General features: G+C 52.6%; 4 protein-coding genes across 9 annotated transcripts in view; 3 read left to right on the forward strand and 1 right to left on the reverse strand.

Annotated features, from left to right (window-relative positions):
* Window positions 1-222: 222 nt before the first annotated feature.
* On the reverse strand, window positions 223-5093 carry RETREG2 (reticulophagy regulator family member 2). Its single transcript, XM_074191328.1, has 9 exons — window positions 4823-5093; window positions 4641-4747; window positions 4531-4561; window positions 3455-3590; window positions 3003-3087; window positions 2368-2511; window positions 2164-2258; window positions 1808-1943; window positions 223-1576 (listed from the first exon to the last, which is right to left on the reverse strand). The coding sequence occupies exons 1-9, from the start codon at window positions 5047-5049 to the stop codon at window positions 939-941; spliced, it is 1599 nt and encodes a 532-aa protein (XP_074047429.1). The 5' UTR covers window positions 5050-5093; the 3' UTR covers window positions 223-938.
* A 918-nt stretch (window positions 5094-6011) lies between these two features.
* Window positions 6012-11575, forward strand: CNPPD1 (cyclin Pas1/PHO80 domain containing 1). Its single transcript, XM_074191329.1, has 8 exons — window positions 6012-6141; window positions 6466-6568; window positions 7525-7606; window positions 7797-7917; window positions 8055-8183; window positions 9403-9464; window positions 9856-9973; window positions 10306-11575. The coding sequence occupies exons 1-8, from the start codon at window positions 6073-6075 to the stop codon at window positions 10843-10845; spliced, it is 1224 nt and encodes a 407-aa protein (XP_074047430.1). The 5' UTR covers window positions 6012-6072; the 3' UTR covers window positions 10846-11575.
* Window positions 11576-11662: 87 nt separating this feature from the next.
* On the forward strand, window positions 11663-17603 carry SLC23A3 (solute carrier family 23 member 3). The gene is given in 12 exon segments (XM_074191327.1): window positions 11663-12197; window positions 12200-12304; window positions 12307-12473; window positions 12639-12796; window positions 12926-13023; window positions 13241-13314; window positions 13557-13738; window positions 14119-14239; window positions 14357-14471; window positions 14963-15216; window positions 15324-15429; window positions 17228-17603. Coding segments are annotated over 12 exon segments (1779 nt in total). The 5' UTR covers window positions 11663-12139; the 3' UTR covers window positions 17569-17603.
* Window positions 17604-18124: 521 nt separating this feature from the next.
* The window catches only part of NHEJ1 (non-homologous end joining factor 1), a 135641-nt gene continuing 127301 nt past the window's right edge, over window positions 18125-26464 (forward strand). For 3 of the 6 annotated variants that reach the window (XR_012469394.1, XR_012469393.1, XM_074191331.1), the window contains exons 1-3: window positions 18373-18652; window positions 20564-20743; window positions 23061-23273. Coding sequence is in view for 4 of the 6 variants with exons in the window: in XM_074191331.1 (XP_074047432.1) it covers window positions 18635-18652; window positions 20564-20743; window positions 23061-23273 (411 nt within the window). In the remaining 2 variants the exon portion in view is untranslated. The other 3 variants (XM_074191334.1, XM_074191333.1, XM_074191332.1) reach the window with 3 other exon arrangements.

Here is a 26464-nt window from a genome sequence, read left to right on the forward strand (position 1 = left end):
TTAATATGAACTATGATCTACAAAATTAGATCAAACACGTCATAATTAAAGGACAAACAAGTAAAACTTTCAGTTGTTTCAGGTAATAAGTTTTTGCCCTTCTCCAGGGCAGGAGCTCCAAAAGGGGCAGTTGGGGGAAGGGAGAATGTGAGAGGGAAGATCCATTAGGTATCAAAGAGTCCTACAAAGTGGCCCACAATGGGGCAGGAAGGCAGCAGCAAATCCAGCCAACCAACACATTTTATTATTCTAGTTGATGCCTGCACAGGTGTTACAGTCAAGGGCACCCACCCTTAGATATTCAGAATACCTAAAGTCCAGGAACCCAGGTCCCTCCTTTCCCTCCCCCCACCCAAGTGCTGGTGTTTATGTGCTATGAATTCCTGTCCCCCCCCCCACCCCACCCCCCATCTCCAAACAGGAACCTCCCCCCCACAATTCAGTTAGTGCCTGTTGTGGGGAGGGAGCTGGGGTAGAGCAGCCTAGCTGGAAGATGAAGACAACAGGGAAACAGAGCACAGAGGGGAGCAGGACAAGAGGAAACTGGTAAAGTGCCTTATCTAAACAACTTGGTGGGACACTGGGGCAGAGCAGCACAGGTCCCTGAGGCTGGAAAGGAAAGGTTGAGGAGCCCACTGAAGTGAGAGGGAGAAGAAAAGAGTGGGAAGGAGGGAGGCAAGTGATAGGCTGCAGGCAGGGCTCCCCTGGTCCTGCACGTATCCACTAACCCCAATTTAAAGTTATTTACAAACAAACTTAAACCAACTGGTAGGCCCAGTTGCAGGCAGGATGGAGGGTGGAATGGCCCCCAGCCTCCCTGCTCCAATCCCTGCCTAATGCAGTAAGGCCAGGAGGAAGAACAGCTGTACCCTCGGCTAACCAGCCAAACCTGTGTCTGATCCCCCACTCCACCCCTCTCCTTACCCCTCCCAGCTGGCTCAGGGTTCCACAGTGACCCCGGCCTTTTGGTCTGGCAGTGCAGGAAGTGGAGCATCAGGAATGGGAGGTGGAGCATCAGGGGGTTCTGGGGGTGTGCCTGGCCCCAATCCTAGTTCCACCTCCAGCTGCTCCAACTCCCTTTGATCCAGTAACTCAAAGTCCTCAGAGGTCAGTGTCTCCTCCTCCTCCTCAGGGGCAAGGGTAGGCAGGGTACAGTCCTGGGGAAGAGGCAAGAGGACTGGGGGGGAGGGAACTTTGCTGCTTTCAGCATGGCAAAGTGCAGATGACAGGGTGCTGGACACAGTGTTGAGGGAATCACTCACTAGCTCAGGGCTAAGTGACTCCATTGGTCCCCCAAGGGAAGCCCTGATCCCAGCCCTGGGGGACCCTGCCCCATTGAAGTGTGTGTTCACAAAGTGCAGTGGGGAGGTGAGTTGAAGCAAGGTCCCCTTGGCCGCCGCCGCTGCCGCCGCCACCTCCTCCTCCTCCTCCTCCTCAGAGTCCAGTGCCTGTTTTGAGAAGCCATGGTCATGGTCCAGCAGCTCCTCAGAAGGGGCCAATTCTCCTTCTTCCCCTTCTCCAAGGTCCCTGCTTAGTGCCTCTTCTGGTTCACTTGGCAAGCTCTGCTGGTCCAAATCTGCAGGAATGGGAAGGGAGCTCAGCCCTGTGTTTCTGATGGCCAGACTAACCAAATATTGAGGACATGGGGGCTGGACTTCCAATCTGAACTCTGGGAAGCTTGGCTACAGGTTAGTCTTCTAGGGGGCTGGGGACTCCCGAGGGGGAATCAAGGATCTTATGACAGAGCACAGGATGCCTGGCATATACAGGGCCTTTGTGCTGGGCAGAGAGGAAGAGTGTCCCATACCCTCAGAGACATCTGTCAGTTGTGGAGTAGTGGCCCGGGAAACAGAGAAGCCGCCGCTCTCCAAAATAGAGGCTTCTTCATCTGATAGTTCTGAGTCTGTAATAGCCAAGGCAAGTGCTGTTTTCTTCACATCTACCTGTACCAGAGGAACGAATGACAGTAACTGACACTTGTGTGGGACTTTAAGCTCATTTAAAATAAAAGCAAGGAGAAACCATTCAGTTCTATCAGGAATCTCCTTCTGTCTTCATTTTCTAATCCCAACAGGATAATGTTAGACACAAAAATTCTACCTGACAGCACAGCACCCTTAGAAAGGTTTCCCTCAGCCTTCCATTCTTTTACCAAGATCTCACCACTGGGGAGAAGCCGGCGAGCTCAGCCTCACTTTCGCTCTCCGTCTCTGCCATCGGTTCGTCACCTCCGGGAGGCATGCTCCTCATCTGCCGCTCTGGGGAACACAGAGGTGGACACAATTGAGAGGGTGGGGGGGGGGTGATGCCCAAGGTCTTCAATCCCAGCCTCCCCAGGATCTCCAAGGCTCAGGGAAGCCCCCTTACTCCTCTTGTCGTGTTTGTGATGCAGGGCCTCGGCTTCAGCTTTCATGCTGTAGTCCAGCTGCATGAGTAGGGGCTCCAGCCGGGTGTACATCCTCTGGATCAGCTCATGATAAACCACCAGGGGCCAAAGCAGGATACTCAGCACTGTGAGTCAGAAAGCCTCCTCAGTGCTCCCTGCCCCACTTCCCCTCAGTCAGGTGGTCTCCCCGATGCTGGTCCTGTTCCCCTCCCCAGCCCATTCCCCCACAGAGACTAATATTACAGCTTTTTCAGATACCTACAAAAATACCCAGTTGGGAAAAAGAGGAAGGAGAAAAGGAAGTATTGATGAGGCCTCTACTAAGTACTTTAGAATCCTCTAGACTGAACCTCACATCAACCTTCAGAAGTAAGTGCTGTTATCATTCCTAGTTTATGGCCGAGGACAGTAACGCAGATGAAGGTGACTTGCCCAGTGTCCCACAGATAGTAAGTGTCCAAAGCCAGATCTGAATTCTGGTTCTTTGGACTCCGGGATTTCGATTCTCTCTATCAAGTCCCCTGACTGCCAGGGAGGCAATGCCTTGCCTGGCTAGACACAGAAACGGATAACCAAAAAAAATGGGGGTTAAGGGAAGGAACTACCCTCTACTCACGGACAATGTAGGAAATCATAATCCCTGGAACATAGTGGCCCAGCATGGCCAGAACCGCACAACCAGAGCAGACTCGAGCACAGAACTGCAGAGAAGAGTGAGTATTTGAGATGGGAGCTGGGGTATCATAGGCTCTCAGAGCCTCCTCTGATGACTTATAGCCAACATTCTCAATTCAAGGCAATTCTATCACTAGCATACGTAAAGCAGGACCCTCTTTGCTGCTATAACTGTTATCACACCTATACTATGAGCAGGTCCAGGACACAGGGAAGATCTTCAGGGAAGTTTGTGATCTCTAGCATTTAAGGCTCCTGTAAAGCTCTGGTGATGATAAATATGGTTTCAAAGGGCAGTCAGAGTTCTATACAGGATCCCCTCCAAAAAGAGGCAGACCCTTCTCATCTCTCCTGATGCAGAGCAGAGGATGACTAGGTGGGCTGTAGACTCACCTGGGCTGGGTTCTGTCTTTTGTACTGCAGCAGCTCCTGAAGATGAATCTGGAAGGTGAGCCAGCTCTCGGCCAGGTAGCGACACAACTCGGGCACGCTCAGCAGGTGAGGCCGGGCGCCCGGCCCTGCACCCTCACTGGGAAGACATGACACGATGCCTCCAAGTCTCAGGCATCAGCTGCCTAGGCACTCCAGCCCGGCCTTCTCTTAACCTAGAGACTGTGAGCTTTTTAAGGAATACTCTCATGATCGTATTTAAAGTTTCTATTGTAATTATCTAGCCAGTTTAAGAACTCTAGAAAAAGAGGTCCATAGGTTTCCCCAGATTGCCAAATGGAAGATCTAAATGAAGTTAAAAAAAAAAAAGGGTTGAACAAGCTTGTTCTAAAATAAGTGATAACCGCACTCTCCTGACTTTCGTGTCGTGGCTCTGGGCCCGTGGCCGTCAGGAGTCTCAAAAATTTCCACTTGACTGTGACCAAGGAACCTCAAGGGCTCAAGAGCAGGGCCCGGCTGGGGGCGTGCTCCTTAGGGGGTACCCCATCCTGCGAGGCACCCCATCCCACGAGGCGCCCCGTCCCGCGGGGCACCCCATCCCGGCAGGCGCCCCGTCCCGCGGGGCTCCCCGTCCCGGCAGGCGCCCCGTCCCGCGGGGCTCCCCGTCCCGCGGGGCTCCCCGTCCCGGCAGGCGCCCCGTCCCGCGGGGCACCCCGTCCCGGCAGGCGCCCCGTCCCGCGGGGCTCCCCATCCCGGCAGGCGCCCCGTCCCGGCAGGCTCCCCATCCCGGCAGGCGCCCCGTCCCGCGGGGCTCCCCATCCCGGCAGGCGCCCCGTCCCGCGGGGCTCCCCGTCCCGGCAGGCTCCCCGTCCCGCGGGGCTCCCCGTCCCGGCAGGCGCCCCGTCCCGCGGGGTACCCCATCCCGGCAGGCGCCCCGTCCCGCGGGGTACCCCATCCCGGCAGGCGCCCCGTCCCGGCAGGCGCCCCGTCCCGCGGGGCTCCCCGTCCCGCGGGGCTCCCCATCCCGGCAGGCGCCCCGTCCCGGCAGGCTCCCCGTCCCAGCCGACGCCCCGGATTACCTGTCGGAGTGCGCCTCTTCTGGGGACGAGGCTGTGAAGAGAGGGCATGCGTCAGGGGGGCACGGGGACCCGACCCCTCGCGGGCGGCCCCGGCCCCGCCGGGCGCTCACCTGGGATGGCATCCCAGAGGCGGGGCTGCCAGAGGTCCAGCAGCAGGTAGCCCAGCAGGGAGACGCTCAGCACGCACAGCGGGCGCAGGGCCGAGGAGGACAGCAGCCTGGGGCGCAGAGAGAGCTCAGCGGGCGCGGCCGCGGCCCCCGCCCCGCCCGCCCCCCGACCCCGCGGCCGTTACCAGAAGAGGCCGTTGATGGCGGCGGCCGACACCAGGCTGTGCAGCGGCCTCTCCCACACCAGCAGGCGCTGCGCCGCCGCCAGCGCCGCCTCCCAGCCGCGGAGCCGCAGCCACAGCGCCGCGGCCAGCCGCCCCACCGCCTCGGCCGCCGCCTTCTCCTCCGCCTCGGCCGCCGCCTCGCCCATGGCCAGGCCGAGGCCCGGGCCCAGGCCGCCGCCGCTCGCCATGGCCCCGCAGCAGCTGCCGCCCGAGCGAGCCCGAGCTGCGCGGCCGCCGCCGGGGGCGCGTCAGGCGGAAGGGGGCGCACGCCGCAGAGCCCGCCCCGGGGGCCGCCGCCCCACGTGACGGGGCGGCCGCCGAGCGCGGGCCCGGCACGTGACGGGGGACCAACCGCCCCCGGCCCGGCCCCCGGATGTGAATCCCCAGAGGCCTGCGCTCTCCGGGCGGCTTCCGGGGCTCCCCCCCCCCCCGCCGCGGGAGACACTTCCGGCCTCGCTTTTCTGGGCGCTTGCAGGGGGCCCAGGCTGGGGCGGGGGGCGGGGGGGGGGGCTCCTCGGGCTGGTTATGGGGAGCGAATTCCGCAGAACCCTCGCGACGCGCCGAGGCCAGGCCCGCTCCGGGCGCTCGGCTCCGCCCGCTCGTTGCGTGTCCGGGGCCCGCCCCCTCCCCCGCCCTCGGGATGAGAAAACAAACAACCGCCTGGACCCAGCCGGGCCCGGGAGCGGGCGGATGCGGGCCCCGCCCGGCCCTGCGCGCCCGGCGTGGCCCTAGTTACGAGCCGAGGCGCCCAAGCCAGCTGCGCTGGGCGCCGGGACGCCTCTGCCGTACGGCCGCCGTCAGGCAGCGGGTGCCGGGCCGGGAGCCTCAGCCCCGAGGTCCGGGCCTCCGAGAGCATGCGCACGAGGAGCGAGGGGGCGGAGTGAGGGGGGCAGAGCCGGGTCTCCCGGGACCCGCGCGCCCCTGGCTCCGCCCCCTCCCGCTTGGACAAATCCCGAGGCGAGCAGCAGCCGGGCGGTGCCTGTCCCCGCGCTCCGCCCCCCGCGGCAGCGAGGCCGGGGATTGGAGGAGACGGGGACGGGGCCTCGCCCACCTCGGGCGGAAGCGGAAGCGCGGGCCGCGGAAGCTGCGCCAGAGCCGGCCCCGCCCCGCTGTCGCGGTCTCTGTGGAAGTCGGCCGGGCCGAGAGCAGGGCGCCCGCGGCCACCTTCGCCGTCTCTTCCCTGTCTGCTCCCCGGCGGCGGCGGCGGCGGCATGGATCTGTCCGGGCTGCTCCTGGACGAGGAGGGGGCGTTCTCGCTCGCGGGCTTCCAGGAATTCACGGTGGGTGCCGAGGTCCCGGCGAGGCCGCTCCCCCCTCCCCCGGCCCCGCCTAGGGTCAGCGTAGGTGAGGCCGGGGCGTTGCAGGCCCGCGGAGGGCCGTGCCCCCTGCGCCTCGGAGCCCCTTGTATCCGAAGGGAGGGCAAGCGCGCCGCCGGAGCCAGGGTCTGGATTCGAGTCCTCCCGGAGTGGCCCCGGGCCAGCCCTTCGCCTCAGGGCTTCACTGGCTGCTGGAGACTGAGCGCCTCGCGGCGGCCCCCGCCGGGCCCCTGCCCCCCGGGCCGCGCCGCCGACTTTCCTCTTGTCCCCTTTGTTGTTCCCTCCCAGTTTCTCCCCGGACACCAGAAGCTGAGCGAGCGGGTGAGGAAGCGCCTGTACTACGGCTGGGACCCGGACTGCGGCCTGGAAGAGCTGTCCAGCCCGGTGGCAGGTCAGCCTGCCCGCTGGGGGGTCTCCTCGAGGGGCCGTGGGTGAGACAAGTGGGGGACGGGGTAAAGCCAGCAAAACGGGAAGCTTTCTAGTACTCACCACGGCATGTAACCACCCGAATACAGACCGAGAAGCAAGTGAAGGTGACTGTGGTTGAGGTTCAGCAATAAATAAATACGGAAGTGGAGATCATGGGGCACGGCATTAAACTTTAATGGAAATGAAACTAGATTTCAGCAAAATAGTCCCCTTTCTCTGCAGTGCTCCCCTCCCATTAGGAGCTGATTCACTGTTTTGACAGCCTTGTAAAAATTTGTTTTCCTCAGTGTTGTTAGCACTGTACTTATCAGTGTTCATGCTGTCTTCTGAGAGTTGTAAGCCCCCCCCCCCAGGCAATGGGGTTAAGTGGCTTGCCCAAGGCCACACAGCTAGGTAATTAAGTGTCAGAGATGGGATATGAACTCAGGTCCTCCAGGCGGGTGCTCTATCCACTGTGCCACCTAGCTGCCCCCTGAAAGTGTAATTTTTTTTTTGAGAGTGTAATCTTGATGGATATTTTTATGTCTAGTACATAGTAGTTTAATCTTTAAAGTCAAATAGGTAAAAACCATTGTCACTTTATGAAGTATATATGAGATCAACCCTTTTTATCAATACCCAGATTTCTGTATTACAAGATTTAATCTTTTAGGGTTTGGTGGACTCTAATTCTATCCACCTATTTAAAGCTAAAATTTAAAACCTAGAAAAGATGTGGTATGGAATGTGAGGGGAGCATTTTCAATTTCACCAAAGTTTGCAATTATCTTTTGATTTCTAGTATCTCTTTGGTTCTAACCTTGAGGCCACTGACAGATCTAGCAACGTGTCTCTATATATTTTACTTTGTAAGAATGAAAATAAAAGGGGGTTTGGTAGAGAGGAGTGCTTTTTTACTCTGGTCTTTTTTCTTTATAGACATCGCTGTGGAGTTGCTCCAGAAGGCAGCCCCCAGTCCTATTCGTCGGCTCCAGAAGAAATATGTATCTCATGTGTCACGGTGAGCCCAGAATGAAGTGTAGCGTGTGTGGTGGGGTGGGGGCTGATAAACAAGACTGACTCATAAGGAGGGTTTTAGATAGGTCTTAGGTGAAGAATAGGAGACTGGAATAGAGAAAGTGAATGGAAGGAGAAGAGATGATAGGTGGTATAGTCCTGTGGAGTAATGCGTCTTTTCCCTAATTTCATAGGGAGGCATGCATCTCTCCATGTGCAATGATGTTGGCTTTAGTTTACATTGAACGCCTCCGGCACAGAAACCCTGACTACTTACAACATGTGTCATCTTCTGACTTATTCCTCATCTCTATGGTGAGTCCCCAGTCTCCTCAATACCATTTCTTTCTCAGGCCTTTATTTCAGGTTTCCCCATTTTTTTTTTAATCATTTCTCTGGATAAGGGTGTCAGATGGGGTACTCTAGTGATAGAATCTCTGATGCCCTTGCAGATGGTGGCTAGTAAGTACCTATATGATGAAGGAGAGGAGGAAGAGGTCTTCAATGATGAATGGGGGGCTGCAGGAGGTGTGACGGTGCCTACCCTTAATGCTCTGGAGAGAGGCTTCCTGAGCGCCATGGTGAGAATCTTTTTTCCCCTGATTTATTTCTACATGTGTCCTGATAAATATTGAGCAGTTCAGTCCCAAACCACCTGAAGTAGTAAAGTAGAAACTTTGTGTTCTCTGCCCATTCTCATTTTATCATTCCTTGTTTATTTTTTAAATAAACAATTTTTATCATTTATCATTTTTTAAAGGTTTTTTTTTTGGCAAGGCAATGGAGTTAAGTGACTTGCCAAAGGTCACACAGCTAGGTAATTTATTAAGAGTCTTGAGGCTGGATTTGAACTTGGCTCCTCCTGACGCTAAGGCTAGTGCTCTAACCACTGATCCACCTAGCTGCCCCCAATTTTTAACATTTTTTAAAAATTGTATTCAAAGTTCTTTGTTTGACCCTAAAACTTGCATCTTTGGATTTATCAAATACTAAATTGCCATGTATACCGTACCTAATGTATTCCACTCATCTATCTTCTTTTTTTTAAGCCAGTACCAGATTTGTTTGGTGATTACTGCTTAATCATACAGTTTAAGATCTGGTACAGCAAGGCAATCCTCCATCACATTTTTTTTTCCATTGATTTCTTTGAGATTCTTGATTTGTTCTTCAAGATGAATTTTATTATTTTTTTCTAGTTCTAGTTTTCTCTTTGATTGGTATGGTAATGAGTACAAAGATTAATTTAGGTAGAATTCTCGTTTTTATCATGCTGACTTGGCCTACTTATAAGCTTAATAGGATTTTCTCAGTTGTTTAGATCAGATTTGTGTGAAAAGTGTTTTGTGTTTGTCATTGCTGGTAGACTCCCAAGCATCTTTTGTTGACTACAGTTATCTTATTTTATTTTTTATTAAAGATTTTATTTATTTTGAATTTTACAATTTTCCCCCTAATCGACAGTTATTTTAAATGGAATTTCTTTTTCTGTTTTTTTTTGTTAGACTTAATTGGAAATATGTCAAAATGCTGATGATTTATGTGCGTTTATTTTATATCATGCAACTTTGCTCAACTAGTTTTTTTAGTTGATTCTCTAGGATTCTCTCTCCTTTTTATTCTTGTTTATTTTCTCACATTCTTGTATTTTTCATGTAAGGATTAGCTTTGCTGTCAGTCTTCCTAAGGTAATGCCTAAAGCTTTTGGTGAGCAGGAGCATTAGTTTTCAGAACAGTTCCTATTCGAACGTCCTATTCTCTTAATCTGTCCTGATCTCATATATATTTTATAAATTCTAGGACTGGAGCCTCTACACTGACCCCCGGGAGATCTTTGAGGTGCTGAGTTGGCTGGAGGGCTGGTAGGTCCTGCAACATGAGAGAAGACTGATGTGGTGAGAGAGAGGGGGAAATATGTAGGAGGGGAAAATATATAGGAGTAAAAGCCATTGTGTGGGGACTGGATTGTGAAACAAGAGGCATGTGGGTAGTTGTAGATGAAACATCACATCTGGTGCCTTTTTCCCTTTAACAGATATGAGGGGAGGAAGGGCTTTCATGGCAGATTTATGTTAACTGTTCTATGGTCATTGAAAAATGTTGGACTCAGTTTTAAAAAATTTTAAGTAGCTGCAGGAGGATTTGATAGGCCTGTGGACACCTGTGCTGCCTTTGGCACACTGGGAGGTGTTGGTTGGGGTGAAAAATTCCACCTTGCTTGAGCCCTTCAAGACACGTTTCATCTTCTACCAGTGTTGCTGAACAGCAGGGTCGACGCCGGGGCTGGTATACCTACACAGACTTGTGTGTGCTATTGGAGCAACGAACCTGGCAATTGGCTTTGGGCTCACTGTGCCAACGTCTGGCCAAGGTGAATGTGATCACAGGAATGGAAGTTGGGTTGAAGAGTAATGGGGTAAAGGAGGTGTGAATAGGGGGTTACAGAGGGTAGAATGAAGTAAGTTTTGGGGTAGGGTAAGCATAGTAAGAGCTAGAAGAACTATAGAAATACATTGCTGGGATTTTGGGGGCTACGCAGGAATTGGGCTGAAGGAATACAACCTCAGAGTAGACCTCTTCATTTTTGAAGAATAGAGTAGGTATTGAAAAAGGGAACAGACCAGGATATGTGTGTGTGTGTGTGTGTGTGTGTGTGTATAAAAGAGTTTTTGTCTTTGACCTTTGTTTTTCTCTCCCTAACAGCTGGCTTGCCTGCTAGCCCTGGCCTATGTGAGCAGTGTAGCTGTGGCTGTGGCCTCTGTGACTATCTTGCACCAGACCTTGGGGCTGCATGGCACTTTTCCACCAGGACCTTTTGATGTTGGCTGTCTTGCCCCCAAGTGCCCACTGGGACCTTGTTCTCTGTCTTCAGCCTCTGTTCCACAGTTCCTACCCCCTTCTGCTAACACCTCTCAAAATCTAGTGGGACTACATTCACTGTGGGGGAGTCTTCTGGCTACACTGACTCCTCCATTGTCTCCATCACCTGATAAAGGCATCACAGCTTCTCAGCTCTGCCCCCTATGTCGGCAGCTCCAGATAGACTCCCCGGCCCACTATGCCTGTCAGCGAACCAACTATACAACCACAGCAAGGCTTCTCAGTCCCTGGTATCTTCCACCTGGCCAAGCCCCATCCTGGCCTTGGAGCCCTGTGGCTCCTGTCCTCCCCCAGCCACAGCAATACTCCTTGTTTGGTGCTATGGAGCTGGCCCGTCTCAAATCCTTTATCTTTCCAGGATAGGTAACTGACTCTGGAATTATGTTGAGGGGAGTTAGGTTGCCCTAGGGGACTTACAGGACAAAGCTTTATCCATTTGGAAAGAAGAATTTAAAAACATGTGATTTAGATTCTCTCTTCTTTTTTGGATCCTTTGTTCTTTTTCCTCTAAGGGGAAAGGTAAATGTGGCAGCAGGGTAAAGAGTATATTGTCTGTCTTTATGGCCTTTGCCTATGACTCCGAGGCTGGGCGCCCCAGAGTTGGCTTCTTGATGTCACTTGGGAAGGCTTTATCCTGGTGACCTGTGTGATGTCATGTAGAAAAGGCCAGGGAGAGGATTCTCTCACCTTTCTGAGGCTTTCTAGAGTTAATGATTTTTGCTCTTGTTTCTTAAGATGATTGGGCAAGTATGAGAGTAGGGGGACAGGTTGAGGTTGGTCTATGTGAAGTCCCTAGGACTTGAGTGCTAAGGGATGATAGGACCAAGGAACTGGAGGGTGCTTTGGAATAACAAACATCAAGGGGAGGTGTTGGGGAAAAAAAAAGGGCCTCTTTGAATCCAAACTTAAGGGGGTTTCTTAACCTTTAGCTTCTGTCCTCCAGTGCTCCCTGCCCCCTGTATTCTCTTCTTTGTACCTCTCCTCTATGGCTCTTTCCTCAGGTTTCTGGCCCCCTGGTTTGTACCTGGTTGATTTTTTTTCCCCAAGCTTTTATAGAAGAATTTGAGGTTTAAATAAACAAGTTTTAAGTTGCCTGGCCTGGCCTCTGTTTTCTGCGCCAGCTCTGACCACCGCCAAGGCTTTCAGTCCTGTAATTAACATCTCAGCTCCTTCATTTGTCACCTTTTCTCTGGGTATCTCCCAAACCTCCAATTATTTTCATAGAGTTAGTTTCCAGTTTCAGGATTACTTCAGGATTCTGCATCTGGTGACCCTTGTTTCATTCACTGTTCCCAGCCCCCCATCTTTCTCTTGTGCAATTGAGGCCTGGGAAGCTGTGACTCTGCCCTTTGACTATTGTCTTAGTTGAAGATTTGTCCCTTGACCAGACACGTTTTTCAGTATTGGCCAGAAGTTATTTAAGATTTGTTTGTAGCTCTCATGAGCCCAAGTCTGAGGCTTCTAAAGGAGCAGAATGAATGACTTTTGGCAAGCTGGAATGATTGGGTACTTTTGGCATCAGTGATGTGGATAGTGTGTCATCCACTTTCCTACTTCTTCAGGGGGCTGGGACTTTGGGGAGGAGACCAAGCCATTAAATCCTGGAGATAGGAGGGGAAACAGACCTGGCAGAATCAGGTCCTCCAGTTAATAGGTGATGGAGTTTGCACCAGAGCTGGGCAAAGGTGAACGTGTTCCACTGCTGCTGAACGTTCCCTCATCCCTTCGTTTTGCTTCATTGCCACTCCAGCCCCTCCCTTAAATAGGCAGCTGACACCACTTGATTCTAACCCCTTTCACTGTATCCCCTCAATCCTGGACCAAACAGCCAGGATAGGACTGATAAGGCCTGGAGCGGTGGCAGCATGAACAAACCAAGTAACCAGCCTAGTCCATTCCCTTCTCTGGTTCCCCAAAATCCTCTGTCCCCGTCCTGGGATTTCCTCTGTGGGACCCCTTCCTGGGGTCTTAGCTGGCTTTTGGCTATACAGGTAGGAGGAAGAATGGGTGGAAATTTGTATAAGGGGACATTTTTATGGCTAAGGGAAGGGGGTGGAGTATGTTTCTTGGAGGAATGATATTTGAGAATTCTTTCCTCTCATTCCCTCCCTTTTCACCCCCACCCAATCTTGTCACCCCCCCCCCCCCCCATGCAGCATATCTTGGTCCTGGCCTCTTTGCTCTGTGTCTCTCACCTGCTCCTGCTTCGGAGTCTTCCACCAGGAGGGCTTTCATATCCTTCTGGCCAGCTCCTGGCTTCCAGTCTCTTCTCTTGTGGTTTATCCATTGCCATGCAAATCTGGATGGGTAGCAGGTGAGAGGAAACTGAAGAGATTTGGTTTTGTGGGTACTGTGCCCTGAGGGAGAATCCCCCCAACCATACTTCAACCCTTAGTAAACCTTCTAAATAGTACATCCTCTATTCTTCCTGCTGAACATACAGGCTGCCTCTCATCCAGGCTCCATCTTTTGAGTTTCTCATTCCTGCTCTGGTATTGACCAACCAGAAACTACACCCAGCTACGTGGACATATGGAAACAGTGAGCATTGGACAAGGGCGAGGGGAAATAGCCAAAAACCTCTGCAAGATGATTTTGAGAATTTTGAGAAATTGAACATTGTTACAGGGCAATTGGGTTGGGGCAACAGGAGAGAGAATACTGAGCTTGGGTTAGTTCCTCTTCATGGGCAGTAACATGTTGATCTCTACACAGATTTACAGGTCCTTAAATTCATCATCTCACCATCCTTTCCCAGATTCCCGTATACTGAGTCCATGTGTGGGGACAGGCTGCCCTACCCTGGGAAACTGGGATGAGTCTATCCGAGAGGTGGGTGTTCTCTCTTAGAGGGGTAGGAAAGGTAAAGGGGTCATGGGTGGGATCAGAGGAGACAGAGACAGGTTTGTGTTTTAACTAAAGTTTCTAGCTCTGACGCTGTCTCTGCAGGAAAAGGACTGGCGGGGGAGAGCAGTACTAAGTATTAAATACTACCCCTAGGCTCACCTAAAGATTCAGGCTGCAGCCTCTATTTTCTTTCTTCACCAACCCAATTTCTTTCCACCCTCATTTAGGTATCAGGTGCCGTGCTGATATCTGGGCTACTTCAGGGAACACTCGGGTTGTTGGGTGGGCCTGGTCGATTGTTCCTTCATTTTGGGCCTCTGGTCCTTGCTCCCAGCCTGGCCGTGGTAGGCCTTTCTGCTCACAAGGAAATTGCATTGTTCTGTTCTGCAAACTGGGGCTTTGCATGGCTGTACGTGAGTCTCAGCAGCCTCATGGACAAACCTGAGCTGCCTCACCTTAATGAAGATCTGGGGGAGGGCAACACTAGCCATTTTGAGTCTAAACCTTTTTGTCCAAGCTTCCCGTTACTTTAATCCTCACAACTGATTCCATTCATTGCCTCACTACATTACTGCCCTTCCCCTTCACATCCTGTTCTACTTCAACATTGGTCGGATTCCCGATAACTCCCTTGTGGTTGTAGCCTTTCTCTCCCGTTGTCCACTCCACACAGTACCCGATTCTCATAGTCCACAAATCTGCAAATCTCCCTTTCTGCCATACAGTACACCCTATGCTTTCTGTGATTTCTTTTCTTCCCTGATTGCTAAAGCATCCTCTCCCCTTTAGGCCTATTCTACTTATCGTTGTCTGTTCTCAGCATCTGAGGTCCTGTCTGCTGCCCTTGTGCCCGTTAAGAACTTCTGCCCCTCCAACTCACACCTATGTCCCTGTCTTCCGCCTCTTCTCGGTATGTGGAACCCAGTGGTGATTGGAATTTCTTCGAGATGTGTCCTCAGCCAGCCTACCCATCAGCTTCACCTGTCCATGAGCTGGGGTGGGGATTTCTCAGTCTTGTCTCATGCAGGTACTGCTCCCGGTGGTCTGTGTTTGGATCCTCTCTGCTTTGTTGGGTCTTAGTTTCACTCCACAGGAACTGTCTGCCCCTAACATCACCCCATGGCTGTGGCTGCCTCACCCAGGTATGACCACTCAGACCACCCCTCTAGTTCCTTAGCCAGTCATTTAGAAAGTCATGAATGTTTTCAGTCAAGGCTAATAGCATTTATTGCCAAGCACTGCCTGGGACCATAAAGGAAGGCACAAATCAACCCTTGCCTTCCAAGGGCATGATGAAATCATGAATCTAGGATGGAAAATGATCTGAAAAGGATTTCTGGAGATGCTAAAGTCCTGGAAAGTAGCAGTTGTACTTCTTTGAAGTCAATGTATTTTTTTTCTGTCTTAAGACCCGAGTCCTCCCCAACCAAGCTTATAAAGACAGACTTTGTGCTAATGAAATCTTTTGTCATATGAGGATAAGAGACGTGTATAAACAAGAGCCCTCCCTTGATATTTTGGAACAAGGAGATTCTCAAGACTAGTCAGGGAACAAATGGCAGCAAGTTGGCTATTTCAGATTTGTTATCTATTAAAATCTCAGATGCCAAATGACTCTCCAACCTCTTTCCAGGAAGTTGGGGTTGGCCCAGGTTGACCCTCCAGGGTCTGGCTGCAGGTACTACCATGGCACTGGCATCTTCTATCAGCTCCTTGTGCTGTTACGCCTTGTGTAGTCGGCTGTTGCAGCTGCCTCCTCCCCCCTCCCATGCTTGCAGTCGAGGCCTGGGCTTTGAGGGCCTGGGCAGCCTGCTGGCTGGGTTGTTGGGGTGCCCTTTGGGTATCGCCTCCAGCTTCCCCAATGTGGGCACCACCAGCCTCACTCAGGTAGATATCTTGGTGATGGAAGATGAAGGGAAATTTCTGGAGGACAGGGGATGGAACGAAGTAATCTGTTATGGCTATGCAAACCGAGCCTCTGTCTTCCTACTTAGGCTGGGTCTCATAGAGTGGCAAGACTAGTCAGCCTACTGTGTATAGGACTGGGTCTCTCTCCACGACTGACACAGGCCCTTACCACCATCCCACTGCCAGTTCATGGTGAGTACAAAGTCTTGACATGAGTTTCCTTGCCTGCTCAATCCCTTTTATTTTCCTATTCCTCATCAGTTTCCTAGTTGACTCAACCATTATGAGGGGATGAGATTTTATTTTCATTGTTCTACTTGCCACTGTTGAGACATAGGACTCAAGAAAGCTTTTTCTGTAGTTGGCACATTATGTGGACCTACCTACCCAACATCCTTGGCCAAATTAATGCCTTTCCCCCCAGTTTTCTTGCTGCTGGGCCTCTCTTTAGCTTTATGTATTGAAAAGCCCTCATCTTGCTTAATAGTTTTTTCCTTTGGCTTCTAAGACACTGCATTCTCAAGTTTTCCTACTAGCTATCTGACCATTCCTCTGGATCTCTTCATCCTCTTTTCCACCCCTTAAGTGTGGTTGCTCCCTAGTGTTTTGTTCTTGGTTTTTTTCCTTTGTATTCTTTCTCTTGGCAGTCTTTTTCAGCGTCGTAGCTTTAATTATTACCTCTGTATGGAGTTGACTTCTAAGTCTTTTTATCTCTAAACCTGAGCTTTAACTCTATATTTAGAACTGCCTGCTAGATCCCCCTCCTGGGGAAATCTTTTGCCTAACGTTTATAATAGCTCTTTTATGTGCTGGACTCTCTGGATGAACACAGACTTGTCTTCAAAGAACTTCTCTTTTAACAAAGGAGACAACATATACACATATGAATATTATGCAAAAAGAGATGAACTTTTTTTTGTGGGGGAGGCATCAGCCCTTAGGAAAGGCTTCATGGAGGAGATGGCCCTTGGTTTAGAACAAAGGAAGGATTCTAATATGTGGAGATGAGGATGGAATCCAAAGGCATGGATGGAATTTTGTGAGGAACAGCAAGAAAACTCTCACAGTTCAAATATAACTCAAATCAAGCTCACCATTTTCTCCTCAAAACTTAGATATCCCCCTCATGTGGTTTTTATTTCTGTTGATAGCACCATCCTCTGAGGTTCCTTTCATTCCCATTGAAACCACCTTGGTGCAGGCTGTCATTACCTCATGGGGAGGTGATTGCAAAATTTTAATAACTGGTTTTTCTTTCTTTGCTCCTTCCCTGATCTCCCACTTCATCTTTACAGGATTATTTTTTTTCCTCTTTTTCGTTTTTCATTTTTTTTTGCAAGGTAATGGGGTTAAGTGTCTTGCCCAAGGCCACACAGCTAGGTAATTACTAAGTGTCTGAGGCTGAATTTGAACTCAGGTACTCCTGACTCCAGGACTGCTAATCTATCCACTGCACCCCCAGCTGCCCCCTTTACAGGATTCTCCATGTAGTCTTCATAATGCATCATTCTGGTCACAGTGATATTCTGGTCTTCCAAATATCTTTATATTCTCAAATCAAAGATAGCCCTCCGCTATCTGACCTCAGGTTTCCTCTTTAGCTTCCTCTCATGTTCTGCTTCACATCTTCCACAGTTCAAACAGAAAGGTTTGGGAAATCTGCCGTTATGATGTGCGCCGGACCTGAGTGAGAACCACGTGCACAAAAAACGTGATTCTTGGGAAATATTTCATTCCTTCAGTGTGCCGAGGATGAGCTCCCGTCTTCACCGCCTACCTCACGGGTTGTTGTGAGGAAGTGTAAACTCTGAATACTCATTACGTGTTATACATGTTGGATGGTGTCCTCGTGCTTGCAATGACCTCGTTATAATTGAAGTGATTTGCCTCCTTCAGGGCTGGGCTTCTCCATGACGCCTTGCCATACCTCCAGACCCCCCCCTTGCCCTTTCCTGCGGCTGTGTGTACATGAGCGCCGTGCCTCCCCCAGGTGCGGTGCTGGGGGTGAACCAGGCCGTCATCCTGTCCGCCGGCTTCTCCTACTTCTACTCCACCGACATCGACTCGGGCCGGAACGTGTTCATCGTGGGCTTCGTCATCTTCATGGCGCTGCTGCTGCCCCGGTGGCTTCAGGACGCTCCGGGCCTCCGCACAGGTGCGGGGGGCCGCGGGGATCCCGGGGCCCCGAGCCCCACGGGGTGGGCGCGGGAGGGGGAGGGGAGGCGGCGCGGCCCGCGCAGTCACGCGCCGCCCCCCGCCCAGGTCTCGGCCCCGTGGACACGCTGCTCTCCTCCGCCCTGGCCGAGCCGGTGCTGCTGGCCGGCCTCCTGAGCTTCCTGCTGGAGAACACCATCCCGGGTGAGGGCCGGGCGGGCCGGGGGGCGGCCGGGCGGGCCGGGGGGCGGCCGCCTGCTGACGCGCCGCTGTCTCCCTCCCAGGAACCCGCGCGGAGCGGGGCCTGCCCGTCCGCAAGGCGCCGCGGGCCGCGAGGGGCGCCCCGGCCTACGAGCTGCCGGCCTGCTTCGGGCGGCTGCGCCGGCTCCTGCCCCCGGCGCTGCGCCGCCTCTGGGCCGCGCCCGCGCCCGAGCCGGAGCCCGAGCCCGAGCCCGCCGGCGACGAGGAGCGCGGGCGCCGCGAGCCCCGGGAGACGGCCGAGCTGCTGCCGGGCCGCGCGCCTCCGCGCCTGCGCCCCGGCGCCGACTGACGCGCCCCGCCCCCCGCGGCCGCCCCGGGGGACGACGGGGGAGGGGGAGGGTGTCCGCGGCGCCCCGCCCCCGCCGGTGACGTATAAATTTCCCACAACCGCTCTGGAGACTCCTCTGTTTGTCCGAGGGCGCGCCGCCGCCGGGCCCGTGGGGGCGGGGCCTCATGAGGGGGTGGGGCCTCCGTGGGGGCGGGCCACGCCCACGCGCAGCCGCTTCCGCCCCTCCCTCTGGGGAAAGGTTGCGCGCGCACGGCGGGGAGGGCCGACGGCTATGACGTCACGGTAGGAGAGGCGAGGCCGGCCTGGGAAGACAGAAAAGCTGGGGGGGGGGGGCGGCTCGGGTCGGAGAAAGAGTGACGTGGGCCCAAGGGTTGCGCGTGGCGGAGTAGAGTGGGGGGGGGGCGAGGCCTTTGTCTCGGGCACAGGTGAGACCGGCGCGATCCTGGAGTGCCGGGCGGGGCTGGAGTGGCTCGCGCACGCGCGAAGCGGCGCCGACCGCCTCGGCAGGGACTCCGGGCCGCGCATGCGTCCGGCTCCGGCTGGGGCTAGAGCAGCGGGCGGCAGCGCCCCCAGAGGCCACGCAGCCCCTCCGGGGAGGCTGTGGCGTGGGCCGTGACCCGCGGCCTGGCTGCCCCCTGGCGGTGGCCCGAGGGGAGGCGCCCCGTGGGGTCCGCGGACTGCGCAGCTGCCGAAATGAGGCGCGGGGCCCCGGTGTGTGCGGGGGGGGGGGGGGGGGGGGGGGGGCGGTGTGGGGCGGTGTGTGTGTGGGGGCAATGTGTGTGTGGGGGGTGTGGGGCTGCAGCCTTGGGCCGAGGGGGGAGGAGGGAGAGAAGTCAAAGCGCCCCTCCTCCGGGGCCCGGAGATGTCAAAGCACAGCCCGGGCTGGCCCCGCCCCCGCCCCCAGGCAGCCCCGCTGAGCGCCCCCTTGTGCCCGCCCCTGCCCCCAGGCAGCCCCGCTGAGCGCCCCCTTGTGCCCGCCCCCAGGCAGCCCCGCTGAGCGCCCCCTTGTGCCCGCCCCCCTCCTCAGGCAGCCCCGCTGAGCGCCCCCTTGTGCCCGCCCCCAGGCAGCCCCGCTGAGCGCCCCCTTGTGCCCGCCCCTGCCCCTCAGGCAGCCCCGCTGAGCGCCCCCTTGTGCCCGCCCCCAGGCAGCCCCGCTGAGCGCCCCCTTGTGCCCGCCCCTGCCCCCAGGCAGCCCCGCTGAGCACCCCCTTGTGCCCACCCCCCTCCTCAGGCAGCCCCGCTGAGCGCCCCCTTGTGCCCGCCCCTGCCCCCAGGCAGCCCCGCTGAGCGCCCCCTTGTGCCCGCCCCCAGGCAGCCCCGCTGAGCGCCCCCTTGTGCCCGCCCCCAGGCAGCCCCGCTGAGCACCCCCTTGTGCCCGCCCCCCTCCTCAGGCAGCCCCGCTGAGCGCCCCCTTGTGCCCGCCCCTGCCCCCAGGCAGCCCCGCTGAGCACCCCCTTGTGCCCGCCCCCAGGCAGCCCCGCTGAGCGCCCCCTTGTGCCCGCCCCCAGGCAGCCCCCTGAGCACCCCCTTGTGCCCGCCCCCCTCCTCAGGCAGCCCCGCTGAGCGCCCCCCTTGTGCCCGCCCCTGCCCCCGCCCCCGCTGAGCACCCCCTTGTGCCCGCCCCCAGGCAGCCCCGCTGAGCACCCCCTTGTGCCCGCCCCTGCCCCCAGGCAGCCCCGCTGAGCACCCCCTTGTGCCCGCCCCCAGGCAGCCCCGCTGAGCGCCCCCTTGTGCCCGCCCCCAGGCAGCCCCGCTGAGCACCCCCTTGTGCCCGCCCCCAGGCAGCCCCGCTGAGCGCCCCCTTGTGCCCGCCCCCCCCAGGCAGCCCCGCTGAGCACCCCCTTGTGCCCGCCCTCAGGCAGCCCCGCTGAGCGCCCCCTTGTGCCCGCCCCCCTCCTCAGGCAGCCCCGCTGAGCGCCCCCTTGTGCCCGCCCCCAGGCAGCCCCGCTGAGCGCCCCCTTGTGCCCGCCCCCCTCCTCAGGCAGCCCCGCTGAGCGCCCCCTTGTGCCCGCCCCCAGGCAGCCCCGCTGAGCACCCCCTTGTGCCCGCCCCCAGGCAGCCCCGCTGAGCACCCCCTTGTGCCCGCCCCCCTCCTCAGGCAGCCCCGCTGAGCGCCCCCTTGTGCCCGCCCCCAGGCAGCCCCGCTGAGTGCCCCCTTGTGCCCGCCCCTGCCCCCAGGCAGCCCCGCTGAGCACCCCCTTGTGCCCGCCCCTGCCCCCAGGCAGCCCCGCTGAGCACCCCCTTGTGCCCGCGCCCCCAGGCAGCCCCGCTGAGGACCCCCCAGTGCTCAGCACGGCTTTGCCCACCTGCCCAACAGTCCCGTGGCTGGCTCTGGGCGGGTGCCAGCTGGCCCCCAGGCTGGGGCCAGGCCGGGTGGCCAGTGCTGGAGCTCCAGGCCATCCTGGAGTGGGGTCCCCCTACGGGTCACTAAGGAGCCTCCACACTAGGAGAACTTTTTGATCCTTAAATCTGTTTGGCAGTGAGAGGGACGGGTGAGTGTGCAAGAACCCAATCTTGGCTTTTTTTCAATTGGGAAGAGGTTTGCACGGGCCATTGGCAGGGCAAGAGCCACCCGGCTCCCCTTTCCCAGGGCAGGGTTGGGCAAATGAGATTCTCTTCCAGATGGAGGAACTAGAGCAGGGTCTGCTGGTGCAGCCCTGGGCATGGCTGCAGCTCCCAGAGGACTCCCTTCTGGCCAAGGCCTGCATCTCCAAGGATGAGGGCTACGCCCTGCTCCTCTCTGACCTCCAACACGTGTGGCACGAGCGAGTGGACCCCGGGGTGGTTGACCGGCGGGCCAAGGTAAATGGGAGGACTGGGAATGGAAGGGCACATGTGTTCTCCTTGTCAAGCCCAGGAGATCTATCCCCAAGTGGGGTCATCTGCTTTTGAATTGCCAAGGAGAAGCAAAGAGAACAATATAGAAAGAACTCTCATCTGGAAACTTAAGAAATTCAGGGTTTGTGCCCTGCTTGCCTTCTAACAATCCAGCATTAAAATTCTTTTGCTTGGCAGTCAAGTCTCCTCTACTACTTTCCTTCTTGTATACTGTAGACCTGGCCAAATTGGACTTGAGGATCATGGTTTTGAATCCCAGCTCTTCTGCATGTGACATTGTGACCATGGGGAAGTCACACTCTTTGGGCTTCAGTTTCCTCATCTTTTAAATGAGGGTTTGAATTCTGTGACTCAGAATGTCCCTTCCATCTCCAGATCTACGATTCAGTGATTTTCCTGAAGTTTTCTGTCTCCTTAGATTGGTTTACATTGTTTATTATGCCAAAAATGTCATCCCTTTCCTTCTTTATTTGTAAAATTGTCTACCTGTCCCTTAAAACTGAAATACTACCTCCCTCATGATGTCTTATTTGGTTTTCCCCAGTCAGTAAATAAGCATCATTGTATGCAGGACATCATTTTACTGGCATGGGGCAGAGAAGAAACAAGGATTTTTATTATCAATGAATTTATATTCCTCTGGGAAGATAGAATGCACATTTAATTGTCCATACTTTATTTCCTGTCCTCTAGTAGAATTTGAGGAGGAAAAGTAGTCTAACAGCTGGGGGTGTGGGGTGTGGAACAGCATTCTGCAGAAATTAACACCTGGTATAAGATGATAAAGATTCTGAAAAGGATGAGAAGATCCAGGGGCAGCTAGGTGGTGCAGTGGATAAAGCACCAGCCCTGGAGTCAGGAGTACCTGGGTTCAAATCCAGTCTCAGACAATAATTGTCTAGCTGTGTGGCCTTGGGCAAGCCACTTAACCCCATTGCCTTGCAAAAACCTAAAGAATGAGAAGATCCTACCTCATGGAGAGGTTCCTTAAATCACTTTGATAACCCACTTTGCCTGGATCATGAAATATATGAAGGGGGTTTCAATGTGAAATAAAGTCAAAAATTTAGGCTGACTTAGCTAGAGATTGTGGAGAATCTTAAAAGTCAGTTTGTATATGATCCTATAGACCTTTAAACAGAGACACTGAAAAATTTGGGGATTACAATTGTATTTTAGGAATATAATTTTGAAAACTGGGTAGCGTTGGCTTAGAAGTAGAGAAAGCCTGGAAATAGAGGTAGAACACCAGTTAGAGTGCTATGGCTATAGTCTAGGCAAGAGGTGATGAAAAGCAGGCTTGTGAATAGAGAGAAGAGGACAGACAGATGCAAGAATTATATGGAGGCAGTGTTGATAGGATTCATTGGCTTATTGGGCTATCAGTTAAGAGAGAAAGAGAAAGTCTAGAATGAATGACATTGAGGGAGCCAAGATGGCAGCATGAAGAATGTATGTGATTAGGAGCAGCTAGAAGATACATTGGCAGTGGAGTCAGGAGGACTGAGTTCACATCCAGCCTCAGACACTTGAGACTTAGCTGTATGACCTTGGGCAGGTCACTTAACCCCATTGTCTTGCAAAAACAACAACAACTACAACAAAAAGAAAGATTACAATCTTGAATGCCTAAGAGGATGAAAGTACCCTCTTCACAGTGATGGAAATTTGAAACTGGGTCAGGTTTTAGGGAGGAGGATAAAGACTGAACATTCAGATGGAAATGGCTTAGCAGAAATGATCTAGGATTGCATTTCAGATCTGGGTACATAGATTTTGGAGTCATCTTCTTAGATAATAATTGAACACATTGGACTGCAAGATCACCAAGGGTCAGAGAAGAGAAACAGATCTATAACTGATCCTTGGAAAACACCCATATTTAGGGTAGTAGGGGATAGAGAAGGATCTAATAAAGGAGACTAGAAAGAATCATTCATTTGGGTAGAGGGGAGCCATGGCAACCAAGAGAGCAGCAAATGGCCAGGAGCAGGGCATGGTCAGTAAAATAAAACAAACTCCAGAGGTCAAGAAGGCTCATTGTGAACTTTTAGGGGAACAGTTTCATTTAGTGCAAACTGGTTTCCCAGTGTGGGGGATCAGAAGTTGGAGTGAAAGGGGCTGAAGTTAAAAAAAGACTCCCTAAAGCTGCCTTCCCATAAGGCCAGTCATATAAGAATTAGAGTGACCACCTTGTTAGATTTGGAGCATTGTCTCAGACCTTTCCTCTCTGCTAACAAAGAACATTCCATGATCTGTATCTCTTCTGGTGTTGTTATAGGAGCTGAATAAACGACTGACTGCAACTCCTTCTGCCTTCCTATCCCATTTGAAAGACCTCATGGGCACCTTACTGGAAGGTTCAGCTGCTCCTAGAGGGGTCACTTTCTCTTGTGAGCACACACCAGATGGACTGATGCTGCGTGTTCGGAGTGAGCTCTCTGGTCTACCCTTTCACTGGCACTTCCAGTGTACCTTGGCTACTCCTTCCCTGGTGAGTGTGGAATGGGAAGTAGCCCTTTCATAATCTATAGAATTCTCTTGTTGGAGGAAGGAATTGCTCTATAGTGATAAAACATCAGAAATATTGACCAGAAAAATTAGACATCTCTAAAACTCTTTCCTTAGAAGCCTTTTGGCTAAGAGAGAAGCAGACTTGTTTTTTTTTTTTTAGGTTGTTTTTTTTTTTTGCAAGGCAAATGGGGTTAAGTGGCTTGCCCAAGGCCACACAGCTAGGTAATTATCAAATGTCTGAGACTGGATTTGAACCCAGGTACTCTTGACTCCAGGGCTTGTGCTTTATCCACTGTGCCACCTAGCCGCCCAATTTTGTGTATATTGTTAAGCTTTCCACTTTTGGGGGAAAAAATGGAATTTCTCATTTAAAATCTCAAATTGCAAGATCCTAAAAAATGTATCAGAAGCCTTTGTACCCACTAGTTTAAGTAATCTAGTTTATGGAAAAATGTTTACACTAGATTTATAGAATTGACTTTAGAAGGAGAGACTTGTCAGTAGGTCAGCTCTCTGGCCAGTAGCTCTTCAGCAGGCTCCCACTTTTGGTGAATTGTGAAAAGCTCACAAAAGTGATCAAAGAAATAAGTTCTTTCTTCATCATGAGTTAAGAGGTTTAAGATCAGAACTTTTGGGTTAGCAGCTTGGTATATGAAAAATACTTAATTCTTGACCAGCAGATCATTCTCCCACAAAAGGAACTTGAGTTGTGTTGTTAGTTTGCATTTCTATAGGTTTTTAGGACTCAAAAAACCCATTCCATATATTGGCTCATTGAATCTTCCTTATATCTATCCTGAGAGATAGGTGCCATTACTTTATAGATGGGGAAACTGAGGCTGTACAATCAGGATGCTTGTGAAAGAGGGCACACTGAGGCTAAATCTGAAGCTGAGCCATCTGTCTCCTGTACCACTCAGTGAAATTGTGACCTCATTGATGTGCATAGCCCTTTCACTGGTGCAGATTGCCATCTGTGAATTCTCATCCTGTGTAATTCTTGTTTATTGTTTCACTAATTTTTCACAGAGTGACTGCCCAGCATGCTGGAGGCATTCCTTTAGGTCTTTTTACCTTTTGAAATACCTTTCAAGGTACCCTTTTAAAAAAATTTTTTTTAATATTTATTATCATTTTGTACAATTTTTTTATACATTAATAAAATATTCTTGTTTAAGAGTAAACAAAATGCCTTCTCCCCCCAAAAAATATAGACTCACTTGAGCGATAAAGTAAAGGGGAGAGAAAAAAATTAAAATTAAAAAAATAATAGTAATAATTGTAGGTATGGCCAGGTAGTGCAGTGGACAGAGCACCAGACCTGGAGCCAGGAGCACCCAAGCCTATATCCAGCCCCATTCACCCAACAATCACCCAGCTGTGTGACATGCAAGCCACCCCAACCCCACTGCCCTGCAAAAACCAAAAAAAGAAAAAAAAGACCCAAAATAAAATAGTAATAATAGTAGGGGCAGCTGGGTGGCAAACAGAGCACTGGCCCTTGAGCCAGGAGCACCCGGGTCCGAATCCGGCCTCAGATACCCAAAGATCACCCTGCTATGTGACCCCAGGCAGGCCACCCAGCCCCATTTGCCCTGCGCCCTCCCCCAAATAATAATAATAAAAAATGTGCTTCAGTCTTTTTTCCAACACTAACAACTCTGTCGCGGGTGGATCACATTCTTTATGATAAGTCCATCGCAAAAGTTACTTCCATATTTTTCCAACGTTACCATTGCTGATTGTAACTCCCTCCTTTCTTATTTCTCCACTACCATGTACTATATCTTCTCTCTTCTTTCATTCTGACTCTGCTGTAGGGTAGTTGAGTGATGCAGCAGACAAATCCCCAACCCTGGGGCCAAGAGGCCCTGAGCCCCCATACCACCCCTTAGGCCCAGCATCCACCCGGCCCTGTGGTCCCAGACAGGCCATCCAATCCCAGCCCCTTGCAAGACGTAAAAAAGAAAATGCGTTATATCTGACTACTCCTCCCCATAGTCCATCCTCTCCTCCTTCATTCACATCCCTACCCCTTCCCCCTGTCCCCCCCTCTCCTTACTCCAGATGTCTATACCCCATTGAGTATATATTCTGTTTCCTCTCCTAGCCACCTCTGATGAGAGCAAAGGTTCCCTCATTCCCCTCAAGGTACCTTTTTACCTTTTACCTTTGAAAGACCTTTGAAAGGTCTTTTACCTTTTTACCTTTACCATTAGCAGAAACTAGTGGATAGAGAGCTGGGGTCAGGAAGACTTAAGTTCAAGTCCATTTTCAGACATTTGCTAGTTGTGTTGAGTCAACTTCTGTCCTCCTCAGTTTCTTCAGTTGTAAAATGGAAATATTAACCACCTCCCTTCCAGGTTGTTGTGAGGATCAAAGGAGAGAATATCTGTAAAAAGTTGTACAGGGGGCCAGCTAGGTGGCGTAGTGGATAAAGCACCAGCCCTGGAGTCAGGAGTACCTGGGTTCAAATCCGGTCTCAGACACTTAATAATTACCTAGCTGTGTGGCCTTGGGCAAGCCACCTAACCCCGTTTGCCTTGCAAAAAAAACCTAAAAAAAAAAAAAGAAAAGTTGTACAGGAACCTGGCCCACAGTCAGTACTTAATAAATTCACCCTTCCTTTCATCAGAGGCCTTGAGTCTTCCATTTCTCTATTACTCATTTGTGTCACATCCCTAACTTACTACCATCTCCTCAGTGCTTTCCCTTCTGTTTTGTCTTGAAAGTACATAATCATTGGAAATATTTTATATATTCTACAGACAAATAATGCATATCATATACATATCTTATCACAAACATGTACATATAACTCTGGACCAAAATACATATACAGATACAATTCAGTGATAGGCTGCTAGGGTGAAGCAGTGGAAATGAAGACTCATCTTTTTTTAGTTCAAGTCACTTCACCATGTTTACCTCAGTTTCCTCATTTGTAAATTGAGTTGGAGAAGGAAATGGCAAATCTCTCCAGTATCTTTGTCAAGAAAACTCCAGAAGGGGTCACAAAGAGTTGGACATGATAGAAATAACTGAACAACAAAATTCAGTGACTTGGTTGTCCATCCAGCTGCATGCCATCATCTGGTTAATAGGCATTTTTAGCACATTTGAGTTTTTCCTGCATGGGTTATCAGGTCATTTCTATTGAGTAATCATGGA

The sequence above is a fragment of the Macrotis lagotis genome, chromosome 6, assembly GCF_037893015.1.
Source record: "Macrotis lagotis isolate mMagLag1 chromosome 6, bilby.v1.9.chrom.fasta, whole genome shotgun sequence".
Taxonomy (NCBI): domain Eukaryota; kingdom Metazoa; phylum Chordata; class Mammalia; order Peramelemorphia; family Peramelidae; genus Macrotis; species Macrotis lagotis.